The 19,580-nt window shown below is 36.2% G+C and overlaps 3 protein-coding genes across 3 annotated transcripts; 2 read left to right on the top strand and 1 right to left on the bottom strand.

The window, feature by feature from the left end:
* Window positions 1–9,165: 9,165 nt before the first annotated feature.
* LOC135087318 (uncharacterized) lies at window positions 9,166–10,898 on the bottom strand. Its single transcript, XM_063982116.1, has 2 exons — window positions 10,544–10,898; window positions 9,166–10,166 (listed from the first exon to the last, which is right to left on the bottom strand). The coding sequence occupies exons 1-2, from the start codon at window positions 10,692–10,694 to the stop codon at window positions 9,166–9,168; spliced, it is 1,152 nt and encodes a 383-aa protein (XP_063838186.1). The 5' UTR covers window positions 10,695–10,898.
* Window positions 10,899–13,028: 2,130 nt separating this feature from the next.
* Window positions 13,029–17,842, top strand: LOC135087342 (uncharacterized). The gene is made up of 2 exons (XM_063982133.1): window positions 13,029–14,301; window positions 16,668–17,842. Exons 1-2 carry the CDS (start codon window positions 13,449–13,451, stop codon window positions 16,742–16,744), a joined length of 930 nt encoding a protein of 309 aa, XP_063838203.1. The 5' UTR covers window positions 13,029–13,448; the 3' UTR covers window positions 16,745–17,842.
* On the top strand, window positions 14,592–16,241 carry LOC135087292 (uncharacterized). The gene is made up of 3 exons (XM_063982095.1): window positions 14,592–14,682; window positions 14,787–14,912; window positions 15,019–16,241. The coding sequence occupies exons 1-3, from the start codon at window positions 14,592–14,594 to the stop codon at window positions 16,239–16,241; spliced, it is 1,440 nt and encodes a 479-aa protein (XP_063838165.1).
* Window positions 17,843–19,580: the final 1,738 nt, after the last annotated feature.

Raw genomic sequence — 19,580 nt, 5'->3', positions numbered from 1 at the left:
ACACAGCACAATGTAGCCCGAATGTAAGCAATGAATATGCTTATGTTATGGGTGCTAGCTTAGCAGATATTACTTCATATTAAATACTTTTTAAATACATACATAGTAAGTATCTATAAATTCATGCAATTTAAAAATTATTTTAGGTCTCCAGACTTGAGAGGGCATGTGCTGCGTGCTGGAGGGCAGCTATTAGGACAGTCGCCAGACAGCAGCAGCATGATCGTCAAAGGCGAATGGGAGAAGAAGGCACAACAGAACGACGAACAGATGAGCCACCATCAAGAGTTACCTCTTCTTTATACAGAAGAGCAGCGAGCACAGCCAATCACTGTTTGCATGTGAACTGTACTGGCACAGAACGCCTGTCGATACCTCTCTCAACCCGGGAAATGGTACTAAAAAATCACAGATTTTACATACCAGCTAGTGCTCGGATATGTCAATACCATTTAGATCATGGACATTGGGGAGATTTGACATCAACACTAAATGATTTTAGTGCAACTCAATTTGATGATATGATGAGTACCATGGAACGGTTGTGTGTAAGAAATGATGTTGATTTTGGTAATCCAAGTAATATGTCACCAGATATGTGTCATTATTGGATAGGAATGTCTGCAGACCAATTTCATGAGTTATTACAAACTATACCAAGTTTACATGAAAATGTACCGAATGCTAGTTTGGCATTGTCCATTTTTTTAATCAAACTAAGAGTTGGAGACAGCAATGAGAGATTATCAACTCTGTTTAAATTACCTAGATCTACATTGGAACGGTACATGGACAAAGCCAGAAAATACCTATTTGAACAATTTGTACCTCAATATTTGGGTTTTAATCACATGAGTGTACAAGATGTGGCAGCACGGAATAAAATTATTCCTGAGGGTTTATTTGGTAATGCAGAATTAGCTCCAGAAATGAAACCTGCTATAATTATGTGTGATGCCACCTACATTTTTGTACAAAATAGTAGTAACTATAAGTTTCAAAAGAATTCCTATAGCTTACAAAAACTTGATAATCTTATAAAACCCTTTATGCTTGTGTGCTGTGATGGGCATATATTAGATTGCATGGGTCCATTCAAAGCGACCACCAATGATGCAAGTATTACAAGTCTAGATTTACAAAGTGAAGAAGGAAATCTTACATCATTTTTTCGTATTGGAGACATTTTCATCCTGGATAGAGGTTTCAGAGATGTGGTTACTGATTTGGAGGCTCATGGATTTAGAACTCATATGCCAGAAACAGTTAATGAAAATGAGTTCCAACTAACCACCCTTCAAGCCAATAAATCCAGGTTTGTGACGATGTGCCGATGGGTAGTGGAGGCAGTAAATGGAAGAATCAAAAGAGATTTTAGACTCTTTCGGCACGTATATAACAACAGAGCCGCTCGACATCTAATGGATGATTTAAAAATTGCTTGTGCGCTTTTAAATAAATACCACAAGTTAATTGAAGACCCACCAGAAGCTGCACTTTATGTCAGCATAGCAAAGGCCAGATATTTACTGCCCAACCATTTATCGGATTTTATAAATAGAGAAAATATGAATAGGAGGAGTGCATTTTTCCAAACGATCGATGGAAACAACCCTCACCTGGACACATTTCCAAAACTCACTATAAACGAGTTGAAAAGATTTGCTCTGGGTACTTACCAGATGAAACAAGCAGTATCTTACTATGGCGAGCATGTCAGGCAAACAGGTACTTACCTAATAGAAATCAATAATGAAGTCGATGAAGACATACCACTAGTGTTGGGACAAAACAATTACATGCTCCGAGGCAGAATAAGATCTCGACATGTAAGTTCCCGTACTTACTTTACATACTTATTGATTTGTAAAAACCGGGAAGTTATGAACACACTTGATGCCATAGTAGGATACTGCTGCAACTGCCGTGTTGGTAGAAGAACGGTGGGATGCTGTGCCCATATTATGACGGTGGTATGGTATCTCAGCTGGGCTCGATATAATGATGTTAATGCCCCAGCATCATATTTAGACGATTTTTTCCACGAATATGAGGAGTAGCGATGATTGTCACTTGTATTAAATGATGTACTTTAAAAAAATAAATGTTATCAGACTAATTATTATAGTTATTTTATTTATGTTACCTTGATGAATGTTTAAGTGATTTACTAAGTCTTTGAACTAAATTAAATCGCACTGCCCGTAACTGGCTTCCTATAACTCAATATTTTTAAGTAATGAGGAAATGCATTAGATAACTATACTATATTATTTAATATTATAAAGCTGAAGAGTTTATTTGCTTTTTGCTAATTTCAGGAAATGGGAAACATTTAAACTACTTTCACGAGTACGAAATCCGCGGGCACAACTTGTTTAATATAAAGTAACACGCAGTAAGCTTAGGCATTCATAACTTAATATTTATTTATCATTGTCTTTTAACAGCGAAGTTTGTGTTCTGGATAGGCATGGATAAAGCGTTAAGTAACATTAGTACGAAGAGGGCGTAATGTCAATAGGTATAGGTCGAAAACGGCACGTGCGGGGGAGCAGACGAAGGAGGACGGATCTCATCTTATTGCGCAAGTGTAGTAAGTACATCTTTATCATGCAAAGCATTTTACTTACAGCAATGCGACCCAAAACGCATAAATATCTGTAATAAATAGATTAATAGCAATTACACGACGATTAAACATTGCTTAAAAAATATTCAGGCGTTTTTTAACTTTTTCAAATATTTTGAAAATTTGGATAAACATTGAAAAAAAACTTGTTGGTAGCGTAAAGGTAAATAAAAATTAGACTTTTGAGAGTAAATTCAGGTTGATGCAACATGGTACAGACTCCCATAGTAAAATGGGCATTGTCCTTTACCACAGTAAATTAGTAGAGAGTAGGTCCACTCATGACTTGGACGTTGAAAGGTTGCAGGCTGAAATCACAAACTTGCATGACTCGCTTGCATCCATAACAGCTAAATATAATTCAGCCAGGGAACAAATTAACGAACATATCCTGGCAGCAAACAATCTCTTAGATCTAGGCAATCCTACTACGAATTTTAAATCTCTGCCAAACATAACAATGCAAAGTCAGCAACAAACTGATGGCGGCTTGCGGCCTTCAATGTCTTCAAAAACGGAACTGTTGAATGTAATCAATGTAGTGTTGTTCTCAGAAAGGCTAGGAGTTGGTTATGGCCCCATATTAAATAAAAAATTAGATTGTAAAATAGCACAAGTTTTACAAAACAATAAAACTTGTATTATTGAGCAGAGACGATGCACAGCATCTGGTGAGATATGCGTCTACTTCCGGTGTAGTTTTTTACCATTTTATACCTTAAATGACGTCATTTCCGCAATTATTTAATAGGAATTGATTTGACTTACTTCCGTTTGCCGCCATTTTAGTCACCTGGGGGCGAGCTTGCTCGGGGTTCTTCATAGAGAGCTCACCAGGAGGCCTTCTTGGGATGCTGTGCATCGTCTCTGCTCAATAATACAAGTTTTATTGTTTTGTAAAACTTGTACTATTATTCGGCATGTGACGATGCACAGCATCTGGTGAGAGACTTGTTTATTAGCTCCTGGTGACTACTTACCAATGGCGCTGTGTGATGAAAGTTTTCGAGTTTCTGTAACAGAACTAGATTAGAACTTGATTAATTTCAGGGTATTAACATGTTTTGTTCTAAATGCCCAGTGAGAGCAGCACTAATATCACAAAGTAGAAGGGTTTGTACTTTTGTATGTTTGAAATGAATAAACTGGAAAGCTACTGAACTGAATTCAGAAATTCTTAAAATGCAGATTGAGTGTGTATTGATATAATTTGCCCGCATGGCAGTGAGATTCATGCGAGTCATCAACATAAGTTTATATTACAGGCGTACGATGTGATTGAAGAGTATCCAACATGCTTTAGATCTGTTGATTAAAAGTTATTAATTAAATAATATCATGTTATTTGGCGTATCGATAATAAAAATGTCTGCCGTATAATATTGCTATTATTGTTCTGCCTACGCAAATTTCTCATCAAATAATTTCATCTATGGCTAAATATCAACCCAAATTAAAGATGCCACAGCGAAGTCAACAATGCCAGGAGAGGTTTTAATACCAACATCCTTTACACTGTTTTTTCACTTTTATTATCCATGTTGAAAAAAAACATCCATGTAGATTCCTAGTATCACTTGGTCACGGGAACCCGGTGCCTATAAATCTTGAATCATTCCAAATCAATCTCACTAGATGGCACCATAAGTATCGAATTTCTGAAGACGTTTGTAAAAAGTCACTAATGCTCAGTAAACTATAATTAAGAATCAAACGAACCTACCTGTGATGTTTGATATCTAATTGTACGAGTGTCTTGACCGAAGATGATTACGTTTTACATGCAGCAGTACCTGGGATGATGCCGTCCTTATCACACTTTTAGAGAATATTTATTTAAAAATATAAGTTTTAAATATAATAAAGTACGTGTTTTGACTCCTCAGCACCGTAGTACATTCCGCGGTCCGCCATATTTCTTGTCATTATTTTAGAGGAAATTTTTTCGATCGGTTAAGGGTAATTATTCTCGGGTGAGGTGGGACTGTAATCATCTTCGGTCAAGACACTCGTATAATTAGATATCAAACATCACAGGTAAGTTCGTTTGATTCTTAATTATACTTCGTATCTCTCCCGAAGATGATTACGTTTTACATGCAGATGTTTAGAGCATCGAAAAAATTACAACCGTAAAAACTATTAACTTGTTCAAGGTATTTTAGTAAATAAACAAAACATTGTTTACTTTCGTAATAATTAATGATGGTTTTGAAACGAACAGTTAGCAAAATCACAATCACACAAAAAGTTAAATTATGTAAGTTTCTAGTCTAATATTTAAGAAATGCCCACTCGACAAGATTCGGTCCACCAGCTTGCAAGCCTTACGAATGACTTACAAATTTTAAATTATTTATTATTATTATTAAATTAACGCCAGCCCGGTGGGCGCAAACGTAGCCCGAATGGCGGGTATTATGAGTGCTATAAAAATCGCTATTATCAAATTTGAAGTTCCACTGAGTTACCATTTTTAAGTGGTTTTTGGTAACTGACAAAAAGATTATCATCTGTCAATGTAAGATTTAAGTGTTGAGACTGGGCATAGTACAAGGTTTTCCATAATGTACGGTAATATATAGGTACAATAATAAATGGTTGATAAAATTAATCGAGTCCGGTTTTAACGTTTTCATCAATTTCATCTACCTACTTTAATTTATATTTAGTCTCGATACAATGAAATATTATTAGTAATATTATTAGATAAACTCGGAGTATTCATTATTTGTGCAAAAACCAGAACTAGAAGAGTTATACACTTAACTGTAATTTTTTTCAGGGAAATGATAATTTAATACCAAGTAGTATCATATTTAGGAGTCATATTTAGGCGGTCTGAGGCGAAACACGCTTTTGAGAAAACTTTTGATACAGTCAGTAGAAGTAATATCCTGATATAACAGTATAGATAAAGTCAAACGGTAACCATTGAGAGTACTGTACTGTAACTAACACCAGAATAATTGAATTTGTCCGTTGAGTATTCCAATAAATGAGCTGAATTTGAATTACAACCGTGATTTTAGACCTGAAGTATATTGTATAATTGATGATTAAACGAACTTACCTGTAAGTGAAGTTCTATCATAATTATACGAAGCGCCTCGTCCGAAGAGATTAGTAGTTAGGTACATGTAGTATCGCATAAGTCACACCACTCCTGCACTAGTTGAGAATATTCCTTTTTCTGATTTTTATTTTTTAAAAGTGGGTAGTATTTTTTCTCCGCGGTGGCCGCCCGTCGGCCTGCGTCTCATTTAGTTTAGAGTAATAACTTTCAAGTCATTGACGTATTTCTAAGGTGATTAGTAACGGGTTTATAGGGCGGGCGGGAGGTTACTAATCTCTTCGGACGAGGCGCTTCGTATAATTATGATAGAACTTCACTTACAGGTAAGTTCGTTTAATCATCAATTATACTTCGCGCCTCGTCCTCGAGATTAGTAGTTAGGTACATGTAGACTTTGAGAGTAAGTGTATTGTAGAAATATCGTCAATGATAACACTTTTTAATTGAAAAAAAAAAGTGTTTATTCCAGTTTATACTTAACATTAATACATGATTATTTAAGTAAATAGAAAAGAAAGATTTTTCTTGTCATAACATGAATACAATTATTATCATAATAATTTTAACAGTTATGTATGTAACATAAAACATAATGGATATATAATTAAAAGAAACATAACATTTTCTGTATTTGATTTAAATTTGTTCATTACCAATAATTGACTGAGCTAATAATGTACAATCATTGTTTATAATAGTTCTATTGTAGAACCTAGCGAATACCGTCGAATTGCCGCTCCAGCCAGCTGTATTCCGGATGGCATCAACATTTACGCCGAGTGAGTGCGCGCGCGACGTGCTGGCGTGCCTTGTACTGTGCGCAGAGAAGACAGACGTGTCGATCCCACACTCACTCAGTGCCGTTTTAACCCATCGGCTGAGAGTCTGAGTACCGACTGATTTATGAGGTTTTTTAATACCTACGAACAATAGATCAGATTTCCTTAAAGGTGCCAGTTTTTTAATATAGCAGAGCAGAGTTTTAGCAGGGCATATTGCAGGCTTTTGATGAAAAAATGGTAGGTAAAGTATTGGTTGGTTAGAACCAGCTTTGGATGTTTTGATTAAGTCTGGGATTTTTATACTAATGTGGGTTGATAAGACCTTGATGTTATTTATGTTTATTTTTGATAAAGTTTGCAGTCTATGAGCGGTTACGAGTGCCAGTATTGTAATAGTTTTTCTAGTCAATTTTTCCAACGGTAAATCTTCATTAGGATACCATTTAGTTAGACAATCTAAGACACCATTTGTATCCCACGTGTAGTTATACTTTGGTAGACATGGTCGAAGGCGAAACACACCTTTAAAGAATCTCTGTATTCTGTCGTCTTTAGATATATTAGGGCCTAATAAAATTGCTAAGGCCGATCGACAAGAGTTCAGGGTACCGTATTGGGCACCTTTATTAAATAGTTCCGTGAAAAAATGAATTACTGTGGGGACGGACGCAATGAAAACTTCGGTGTCCGTATTTTTACAGTAGTTCCACCATTTTCTTAGACAAGAGTCATATTGTTTGACGGAGTTAGCCGATAAAGATGCCATCATAATATTCAAAGACGATGATGGTAAGCTTCTTCTTGATAATGCTTCCCGGATAAGATAGCAGCCACCAGGGTAATCGTCTCGTGTATTCGACTGGAGCTGGAATGCGAGATTAAAGCACGTTTATGAGGTGGAAATGTCACAACCCTAGATACTGTAAGAGCTTGAAAGACCGGGTACCAAGGCTGGGTAGGCCACAAGGGGACAACTACGATACCCATAGACTTTTCGGAAATTATTTTTCTCAAGACTTTCAGAATCACTGAGAAAGGGGGAAAAGCATAAAAGTGCGTATTAGCCCAAGATACAGTAAACGCGTCGATGGCCATTGCGTCGGGATCTCTTTGCCATGAGATGTAAACTTCGCATTTTTTATTGATGCGGCTGGCAAATAAATCTATTTGAGGTTTGTTAAAGCGGAGACATAGGTAGTCGAAGGCCCAGTCGGCTAACTCCCATTCGATATCTGGGTGATTTTTCCGTGATTCTGCATCTGCCACCACGTTATCGCTTGATTTTATGTAAGACGCGTAAATATACAACTTTCTTTCCTCGCACCAATCCCAAATTTCTCTTGTAATTTGTGTTAGGTGTGGATACTGAACACCGCCCATTCGATTTATGTAAGCGACCGCGGTCGTGTTATCTATGCGCAAGAGAATTTGGCAGTCAAACAGGTCTTTTGCAAAGGTTTTAAGGGCGATAAAAGCAGACAACAGTTCGAGGTAGTTGATGTGCTTTTCGCGCTCATGTTTTGACCACATTCCGTTAGCTGTGCTTTCTAGACAGGCTGCTCCCCACCCCGTCGTTGAGGCGTCAGAGAATATTTCGGTGCAATAGTCGTCGTTTCTTATGCGGCGCACTGAATGTGAGATGTGGGACAGCCACCAGTTTATGTCCGTCGTCAGTGAATCAGGGATATTTATGATTTTTTCATAGTCGTCGTCGTTTTTCAGATTCAGAAATTTGCATCGCTCTAGCTCCTTTGTATGAAGGAGCCCGTATTCTATTCCAGGACAAGCAGACACAAGTAAGCCAGTTATTTGGGCTAATTTCCGGACTGAACAACGACGTAACTTCTGAAATTTCTGTAATTCAGAGCTGATGCGTGTCCTTTTTTCTTGTGGTAAGCTAATGGTTAGATCGTGAGAGTTAATGACCATTCCTAGGAATTTACATGTCGTCGAGGGAACAAAAATGCTTTTTTCTTCGTTTATGATAAATCCCAATGAGGTGAGTAGTTTTTTGGTAAGGTTAAGGTTTAGGATACAATCTGAGTAGCTGCGCCCATAGAGAAGCCAGTCGTCTAAATAGAGGGTCGATGTTAGACCAGCGGTTCGGAGTAATTTTACAATAGGTTTAGTTATTTTTGTGAAGACAAACGGGGCCGTATTAAGGCCAAAAGGTAGGACATTAAATTGGTATAGTTTTTGGTCATATATAAATCGAAGGTATTTTCTGGAGTCTTCATGGATTTTCACCAAGAGATATGCGTCCTTTAGGTCCAACGTAGCCATCCAACAATCTTGGGATACAAGTTTAATGGCTGTTCGAAGGTCTTCCAGTTTAAAATGATCGGTGTTTATGAAAAAGTTCAGTTTTTTAAGATTTAAAATAAATCTTGATTTGCCATTAGGTTTAGGGGTAAGAAATATACTCGATATAAATTGCCCTTCACACGGTTCGCATAAGGATATAGCACCGATACGTAACAAATCTCCTATTGCTTCATTATATTGAATTTTTTCATCGCCGGATTGGATGGAAATCGATGGAATATGATTTTGATATACCGGGCTCGATATGGGGATTTTGTACCCATCAATCCAAGAGAGGACCGTTTGGTCGTCTGTTATAAGGGACCATTGATCTCGAAAAAGATGTAAGCGGCCGGCATACTTAACTGTATCTAAAGGCGGCGCCGAGCTGGAGCTGGGCCCGGCGGCGGCAGCTGCTGACGCGGCCACGTCCTCGATGAGTGCGCGGGCGGCGGCGGGGCTGCGCGGGCTCGCGCTGCAGGCTCGCGGCTCCTCTGCTGCGGGCCCGGCTGCCTGTACGCCGTCCCGGGAGCCTTCCGGTTTAAATTCTTCTGGTTAGGTAATTTGGATCGTTTAGCTGAATTGTTGGTATTTTGGTCAGCCTTTAGTTCGACTCCTGACTTGTTAATTGACTTGGCAGTCTTTAGTGTGTCAGCTAAAGTCTCCCCGAATAGAAAACCGTCAATCTTTGTATTTGACAGGTGTTCCGACATGTCCTTTTTTAGTGAGAACAAAATAAAATTCTTTCTCGTGACTGAGTCTGCGTGTTGCACGTCACAAATCAATCGACCGAGATCCATTAATTTTTGCAGTAAATCTTTGTCTTTACTTTCGGAGTTCAATTGCATTGTGATAATATCACCCAAGCACGAGATGGCGCTTGCCATCTGCTTTTGTTTGGCTTCGATACCCTTATCGCGTTTTATGAAACTTTCGTTCATTGCGATCTTTACCTCTGGGTTAATTTTAGGCGAGTCAATACGCGAGCAGTTTGCGGGGATAGGGTACTTTGATATCAACTCTTTTCGAGTATCTTTGTTTAACCCTTCCGTTGCTATATGGCTGAATCGAGATGCTATTTCTTCTCGAATATCCTTTCCCCGTCTCTCAGAGACCGAGGGGTCTTCACCCAGGATTGCCAGGACTTCTGTGTCTAATTCCGTATTAGCTAACTGCGTTGCAGCTGTGGCGTCCTCGTCCTGCAAGGGTGCCGCGGGCGCGGACGTGCTAGGTTGTTCATGAGGGGTTAATTCGTCGTTTTGGGGCACATTGCCCGATACGTGCTCATTAGCAACTTGTTCGGTGTTTTCGAATGAATCCTGTTCAGATTCTTCATTCAGCCAATCGGATTGTTCGAGCTCACACGGTGTCTCTGAAAAAACACGAATATCAGGTAAGATAATCGGTTTTATAATAGGTAAATTATATTGGTAAGTATCAGTGAAATAGCCCCAATGACTATTCAGGATGTATACTTATTATCATCGAAACGTAAATACGTTTATATTAAATAAGTAGGGTGCATTTTTTATTATTATATTACACATTTAATATTTGGGAAATAAATAAGGTAAGTAAATCAGTTTTTTTTTTTTTTTTTTGTTTAGGTTAGGTAACAATCCCCAATGAATTGAACGCTAACCGTCACATTTCAAATGCTTCGAAAAAGCCCCAACGGCTGATTCAGATTGCATTGTAGCACCCATAATATCACACTATTGCAATTATCACTTTCACTTTTGTACATACCTGCTTCGATTATATTTTCCACCGTTGGTAAATCCACTGGAGTCGGTTCCACTAAATTATTGGCTTGGATTTTCTTTTCCAATTTCCGCATTTTACGCATTAAATGTTCCAGTTCTTCTTCGCACGTTCTAGATACTTTGCGTTTCGGCATTTTCTGCACGAAATAACGGCAAGTACTATTGCGGAGAGAAGTGTCTTGAGTGGTCGAGCACTAAACTGCGAATGAGACGCAGGCCGACGGGCGGCCACCGCGGAGAAAAAATACTACCCACTTTTAAAAAATAAAAATCAGAAAAAGGAATATTCTCAACTAGTGCAGGAGTGGTGTGACTTATGCGATACTACATGTACCTAACTACTAATCTCGAGGACGAGGCGCGAAGTATAATATTAGTATGTACTATGTGAGAAAGATGTCATTAACATATCCAGAGAATTAGTAGGTGCGCCCCGCCTCAACAGCGATTGCCTGATAAGTTGCCGACCATCAGGGTTAAATCCGCATGGAGAGGATGATCAACACAACAGATTTTTGTTAGGTTCGAAACGTATGACTTTTAAAACGAGGAGCTTTGACCACAATAGGTACCACGATAGTAGGTCAGAATGGTACTACTACTATGCCCTTAGCGCCATTCTTTTTGTTTTGTATAAAACTTTAGAGAGTTACATTAAATGTGAAAGTATCAATAACTTCGGAAATAGGGTCTAACTCCCAAGATGCATTCGTAGAACATTGGCGATTTTAAATAGTAAATGTACTTGCAAATAAGACGAATTCTGGAATACCAAAAGGTAATGTAATTTCTGTAAATGCGTAGTCTGCTAAATTCATAGTACGTGTCTATATTTGATTGACGAGATTCGAAATCTGTGACCACGTTTTCACACCCAACCACACCAATTCCATAACTCTCGAGCAATATTATTTAAATGGCAATGCCAGATTTTGTATGGAAGGTGGCGTCTTTTTTTTTTCGCGCGGCCATCGACCAAACTTTGTTTTTTAATTACAAAATAGTGTAATAAACCAAACTTACTATGGCATGTATACCTCTAAACTCAGTCTGAACTGAGTTACGAGTATTAGAAGTTTGATGATTTTCATACTAGATTTGCTTTTTGCGCGCAAGTTTTGTAAGAAATTGCAACAAAATATTGCGCTATTTTTTATTGCACTGATTCTGCTCCATACTGATGTCTGGAGCCTTTAATGGATGGTATTGTTTGTTTACACATACAATGTCACTATGTTTTGTAATTTCTTACAAAACTTGCGCGCAAAAAGCAAATCTAGTATGTGAAATCGTCAAACTTCTAATGCTAGTAACTCAGTTCAGACTGAGTTTAGAGGTATACATGTCATAGTAAGTTTGGTTTATTACACTATTTTGTAATCAAAAAACAAGGTTTGGTCGATGGCCGCGCGAAAAAAAAAAGACGCCAGTTTCCGGCATTGTCTTTTGTGTGCTGTATACTACCCCTTTTCTTTATTAGGCAATAACCGTTGTATTGTCTATTCTTAATAAGTAGGTGAGATGGAAATGTTTCAAGATCATAGAGTGCAGCGAGAAATTCCAGGGTATTTAAATGTAAAAGTAACTGTAACTGGGACCAATTTCCGATTGTCATGATTTCAGAAATTATTGCTAGCATTTTAAGATTTATAGCGATATGTCTTTGCGTAATAAAAACTATTTTGTACGATTGTGCCTAGTCTGTGGACGTAATAGTGGAAACACTTACTTTTAATTTATTTATAGTTAAAAACAATTTATTAAACCAATTAAATTATATAATGTCATATTATTAATTAGATTAGGAATTCTGGTATGTGTTAAATGTTAATTGATATTGAAATTAAGTTAAAGTTAAAAAGGCGGGAAACAATTGGACTGCAGCGGTGGCGCCATCTTTGATACTTAAGTAACTTGTAAAATGATCGACACCGCGGCGGCCCACTTGGTTCCCGATCATCATCCAAAGCGAAGCTCCGAGGTGTTTGAAGCTTCATAGGAATAATTGTTGGTTGTGACCCATAAAACGCGAAATAAACTCAAGAGTATCAATCTACCAGTATTTTATTATAAAAATTCAGAAGTGACAACGAGCGTAACGCCCACATAGAAGTGCAAATCCTGCAGAGATCAATGTAAGTACCTATTTGTGTTGCTTTTACTATACAATTACTGTAATTTGGATTACGATTTTTGCTTGAATTATGTGGAAATTATTATTCTTATAAAAACGTTGAATTGAATTGAATTTTATTGCACACAGTGACTAGAATTATAAATCCGAAATATTTCCTAAAATACATTTTTTTTGAAAGAGGGTAATGAAATGAAGGTTGGGCATGTAGGTACCTAACTGAAGAATAATTATTATATTATGTAGGTACATTGAATAAGTGCAGTGATGTCGGATAACTAATAGAGTAGAATATTTTATCAAGGGAAATATAACTACCCAGAGAGGGCGACACTGTCGCGCAGTTCACTTCGGTTCCGTAGAAATTTTCAAATTAAAATTACCAAATACCACGAAAAGTTAAAAAATAAGTGATATTTCAACTAATCAAGAACCGCATCAAACGTGATAACGTTATCCAAGAGGGAAAAGTGCAGAATCACCCAAAATACAACAATTAATCATCCAACAAACAAGACCACAAATTCTGAGAACTACATTAAACGCAAGTGTTTTGTGAAGTGTCAAAGCAGAATTAGTACAATGCCGATATTATGCAAATAAAAAAGTGAGTAAAAAGTGATAGAATAAGGTTTTGATAAACATAACCTAAAACCTTACCGAAATCGCCATAATACCCAGACTACAAAACAGAAACAAAGAAACAGCGCCATCTGTTAATCTGTACCGGAACTATATACGTATAAAACTAAAAATGGATAAGATTTGTGCAGGATGTCCGAATAAAATACCCGGAAGAGAATGCTTAACATGCAGTATTTGCAAAGGAACTTACGATCTTGAATGCGCAGGTGTATCTAGTGCACGATACTACAACACTATGACAAAAGATCATAAAAACAAATGGAAATGCCAAAGCTGCATCTGCAAGCGACCAAAAAGAGGCAACCTGAGTACTCCTGTGCGTAAATCTGACCACAGTGATAGTACACAAGAAGAACAAAATATAACACTGCGAAGAAAAAATTTGAAACAACCACCAGAAAATGAAACCGTAGACTCAGATATTGAAGACTCGAGTATACTGGGCGACACACTCCCGGCTCCTGACGAACAGCTCATCAACCATATTACACTTCAGCAACTAAGCAATATAATTTCAGAAAAGTTAAGCGAAAATAATACAGCAATAATATCCCAACTAAAAACAACAATACAAAAAGAAATAAATAAGACAATGTCACAGTTCAAGGAAGATTTGAAACATGAAATTGATGGATTACACATAAAAAATAACCAAAGAAAATTCGAAATTGAAAACGTCAATAGAAAAATAGAAAAGTTAGAATTGGAGACAAGAAAAATCCAGAGAGAATTAACAGAGATTAAGAGTACCCCTGAAACTTCAAAAATGTTTGATGATACTTCAAAAAAAATCTACAAACAAGAAGACAATACGAAAAAAATAGTATTATATGGAATTGAAGAATACAAACACGAACCTGAACATGAATTACATATAAGATTAATAGAAATGTTCCGAGAAAAACTTCACATAGACTTATTGGGCTATATCGAGGAAACAAGAAGAATAGGAAAATATAATGGTAAGACTAGACCGCTGATTGTAGAACTTCTAAGCAAAAGAATGGTAAGATACATCTTAAACCAAAATAAGAACCTGAGAAATGAAAAGATAGCTAGAGTCTGGCCAACGAAAGCGTGACCTGGACTTTTTTTAGAAGTTTCATTATGGCAACATTATAAATCTGTCAAAGACAAGTCATAGTCTGTGGTTACGAGTTACTAGTATTTCGTGAAGACATTATCTTTCGAAAATAAGTGCTTTAAAATGGGTAAAACCATAAAAAGTAACGTAAGAAAGCTGCTATATACTATGATAAGTAAATACAAAGAAAGACAAGCGGCGAAAGAAGTCGTTTTCCAAGAAAAACAACAATGCTTAAATGCGATGTCGGATTTTTTAGGTTAGTATGAGTGACCTATGTAATCTTGATTCTTAATGCTTAAATTATTTCATGTGTTTTACGATGATGATACCTTATTGTTTATATGTACTTTATGTTTGTAGATAATCTGGAAGATAATCAAGGACTCGACGAAATAAAATCCGCTGTTGAAACATTAAGGAATTTGGAGAAGAAATCTATAATAGAAAGTCAGCACAAGTTCTTGGAAGAAATATCTTCTCTAACTGGTATGTACTTACTTACCTGTTTTTGTGTTTGTTCCATTCACAAAGTTGTGTTACTTTGTCATCACTGTTCCTACTTCATTAAATACTTTGTACTTTTGTTTTGCAGAAGTTGGTATCACAACACTAAAGAAAATTAAAAAGGAAGGATCTGTGAATGAAGGAATGTGGAACACTCCAGGAAAAAAGCGCCCTCACAAAAGTACAGTGTCAGATTTAGACAGTTTCGATATTGACGCTATAAGAAATAAAATAAATGAATTTTATGTTGTAAGAAAGGAAGTCCCGACACTGCGGGCATTGTTGGAAGAATTACGTTCTAGCATTGGCTTTAGTGGATGCAGAGAAACTCTACGTAAAATATTAATAGACAATGGATATGAGTTCAAGAAAAATAAAAATGAACGAGCAGTTCTCGTTGAACGTTATGATATTGCCGCGTGGAGACATCGGTATCTACGAGAAATTAGTGCTAAACGAATGGAGGGAAAACCCATCATCTATTTAGATGAGACATATATTCACAAGAATTACAAGCCTAAAATGTCATGGCAAGGTCCATCAACAAGTGGTGCCCCGCAACCAAGCCCACTGGAACATATCTCTCCTGGCAAAAGATATATTATAGTACATGCTGGCTCTGAAGCAGGATTTGTACCAAATGCACTGTTAGTTTTTAGTACAAAATCAAGGTTAGCGGATTATCATCATGATATGAATGCTGAAAACTTCAATAAATGGCTAAAAGAAAAATTAATACCGAATCTGCACGAGCCCAGTGTCATTGTCATGGATAATGCGAGCTACCATACAGTACAACAGAATAAATTGCCTACAACTCAAACAAGAAAAGCAGAAATACAAGAGTGGCTCAATTCCAACGGAATTATTTATGAAGATTGCCTATCAAAAGCTGAATTGCTATGTTTAGTACAAAAACACAAACCTGATCCTCTGTACGTAGCTGATGAGCTTTTGAAACAACACGGCCATGAGGTATTAAGGCTTCCACCATACCACTGCGATCTCAACCCGATCGAGCTGATATGGAGCTCGGCTAAGCGTATGGTGGCAAAAAAGAATATTAATCTACCAGCAAAAGAAACTGAAGTACTAATTAAAACCTCATTTGGTCGGATAACTTCAGAAGACTGGAAAAAAATGACGGACCATGTAATACACGTAGAAAATAATTATAAACAGAGGGATAAAATAACTGAAGAAGAATTGGAAAAATTTATAATTAATGTAGGAGATGATGACTCCACTAATACCTCAGATGAATCCTTGGAGGTTGAATTTTTAGACTCTGATTTTGAGTGGGATGAATAATCAACATCATTATCATCAGCCTGTACCAACTTAACTATATTTATTTTTGTAATCTTTATTTTTATAAATAAATGTTTTTGTATGTATTTGTTTGTGTTGTAATTATTGAAATAATTTATTTCCTTAAAACTTTTTACATCCTTGACAGTCATGGTTCCGTCGACGAAACGGAGCCTTTTTTATAAAAAAATATACTAAATAATCAAGTATCAAATTATTTATCTCCTACAACAATTAGTGTTACCACGTGCAGATTTTTCAAATTTGCCGCGTTTTCTCAGGTCACGCTTTCGTTGGCCAGACTCTATGTCTCCATTGTTAAATGAATCTGAAAAAAAAGAAAGAAAGATCATGCACGATGAAATGATGTCAGCAAGAAGGAACGGCTTATATGCTATCATTCGCAACAATCAACTTTACATACAGGGGAAACTAATAGACCGAAAATCGATGACAGATCAAACACAACCCACTACTACCCACGAACAAGAACCTACAACTAATAAAGAAAAAGCTTCACACAGTAATCAAAGAAATTCCTTTCGTGCCCGTCAAACATCAGATACAACCCACCGAAACTAAAGATCTAGAATTCAAAATACTTTTTCAAAACATCCAGAGCATATACAATAAACTTCACATTATCGAAGATTTTGTACAAGAACACCCAGAATACCAGGCACTCTGCATATCAGAGACATGGCTGTCACCCGAAAAAATGGAATTGATGCAACTAACAAACTATAAAATTGCATCATCCTATTGCAGAAGGCTACGAACCGGAGGTGGCGTCTGTATCCTGCTAAAAGACCACATAGAATACATGGAAATAAAAGAGATATCCGACATGTCAATTGAGTACGTTTTAGAAGTTTGTGCAATAGAACTTGTAAGAGAGAGTGTTTTGTTATTAACTATGTATTACAATGGAAAGAAGGAATCAATATTTTATGAACAACTAGAAAAGATCCTAAATTACATAGCAAAAAAATTTGCAAAACATAAAATTATTTTAGGAGGAGACTTCAACATTAATATACTACAAAAAAATAACAAAACAAATAACTTTTTAAACTTTTTGTTAGAATATAAGCTCTGCCAACTAGTTAAAAACGCTACCAGAATCTCAAAAACTACCTCCACGTGCTTAGATTTAGTTTTCATAAACTTTCAAAAGGATAGCCTTTCTGTTGCGGTCGAAGACTTCGGCCTCTCAGACCATCTGGGGACTATAGTAACATTAAAGCTTCCTAAACAAAATATATGCTCAAGATGGTACACAACAAAAAGACAGTTTAACAAAAAAAACATGGATAAATGTAAATTTCGCCTAAATTTGCTTGATTGGTCTATTATATTTGAAAACAATAAAGACGTTAATTATAATTATAATATATTTCACCAAAACTTACAAAATATCTTAGACGATTGTATACCTAAAAAACAAATTACATTAAAAAATAACTATAAAAAACATTGGCTCACGGTTGGCATAAAAAAATCATGTCATAATAAAAGACTACTAAAAATCCACACAATGAAGTCGAATAATAACAAAATCCTATCAAATCATTATAAAAAATACGAAAAAATACTAAAGAAAGCTGTCATTACTTCAAAAAAATTACATTATATTCAAAAAATAAAAAATTCTAATAACAAAATAAAAACAATGTGGCATATTATCCGTGAACGCACGAACAAAGTTAACTCAAAACCGAAAACCAACATAAAACTAGAAGTTAACAACGATACTATCACTGATCCCAAACTGATAGCTGATATCTTCAATACATATTTTTCATCCGTTGGAAAGAGTGTTCACCCGCAGGCACAAGGTCTCCCAGTTCTCCATCCATCAATTAATTCGATATTTTTAAAACAAGTAGATTTAAATGAAATTTATAAAACATTAAAACAACTAAAGAATAAAACTAGCCATGGGATCGACGATCTTCCACCTATACTATTTAAACATTGCGCAAAAGAGTTAACATACCCACTGTGGTTCCTAATAAATAGATCCTTTGATGAAGGAGTTTTTCCGGACCTACTTAAGCATTCACTCATCAAACCTATCCACAAAAAAAATCTACAAACGAACCCAGCAAACTACCGTCCCATAGCGCTATTGCCCACAGCGTCAAAAATTTTTGAAAGGGCAATTCATGACCGTATCTATAAGTTTTGCGAAAAATATAATATTCTAAGTGAATGTCAAAATGGATTCCGTAAAAACAAGTCAACCATCCTTGCAATATTCAAATATATCCAGGAAATACATAATATAATTAACGATAGGAAATACGCAATTGGGATATTAATAGACATGACAAAAGCTTATGATAAAGTGCAATATAATATATTATTAAATAAACTCTATGATATAGGAATTAGGGGTACTTGTCATGATTTGTTGATATCATACCTTCATAATAGAAAGCAAACAATAGAAATTGAACACTTTATAATCAAAACAAAAAAATTGAAAGAATCAAATCTGATACAATAAGTGTAAACGCTTCAATACCCCAAGGTAGCGTGTTGGGGTGTTTATTATTTTTGATTTATATCAATGACTTTGCCGAAGCTCTGAATGAATATTGTGTGATGTTTGCGGATGATATATCTATTCTTTTCAAAAGTCAAGATTCTACAAACATAAACGAAATACTTAGTAATATTCTGTACAAAACAAAAAACTGGCTATCCGAACACAACTTAGAAATAAACTTGTCGAAAACGCAAATAATGTCCTTTCACACATCCCAGAAAACACCATTGAATTTAAATTTAACATTAAATATTGACAACAACAACTTTGAATTAATAAATGTAAATGAACATACACTGCTAGGTATAATTATTGATACCAATGTAAACTGGAAGTCTCATATAGAAAAAATACGCCGCAAACTAAGTAGCTTTACATACGCATTTCGTGAAATAAAGAAAACCACTGACTTAGCCACTGCGATCACTACCTACTACGCCTACGCATACTCGTGGCTCAGCTACGGCGTCATTCTATGGGGAAGTAGCACCGAAGCTCCCAGTTTACTAACGATGCAAAAGAAACTTATACGAATTTTGGTCAACATAGAAAGCACTGATAGTTGTAAACCTCATTTTGAATTCCATCGAATCTTAACACTACCCTGTATCTTCATATTAGAGATATGCAAGTTCGTTCGCAAGTACCCGAATCTGTATACCTACTAAACGAGATGGTAATATTAACAAATATCAACTTCGCGATAGAAATAAATTAGCACTACCGGCCTCCATAATGAAACACCACTCTTCTAGCCCATTAGTAATGTCCATTAAAATATACAA

Source organism: Ostrinia nubilalis (assembly GCF_963855985.1).
Source record: "Ostrinia nubilalis chromosome W unlocalized genomic scaffold, ilOstNubi1.1 SUPER_W_unloc_1, whole genome shotgun sequence".
In the NCBI taxonomy this organism is placed as follows: Eukaryota; Metazoa; Arthropoda; class Insecta; order Lepidoptera; family Crambidae; genus Ostrinia; species Ostrinia nubilalis.
This window is presented reverse-complemented; position numbering and strand designations above follow the sequence as displayed.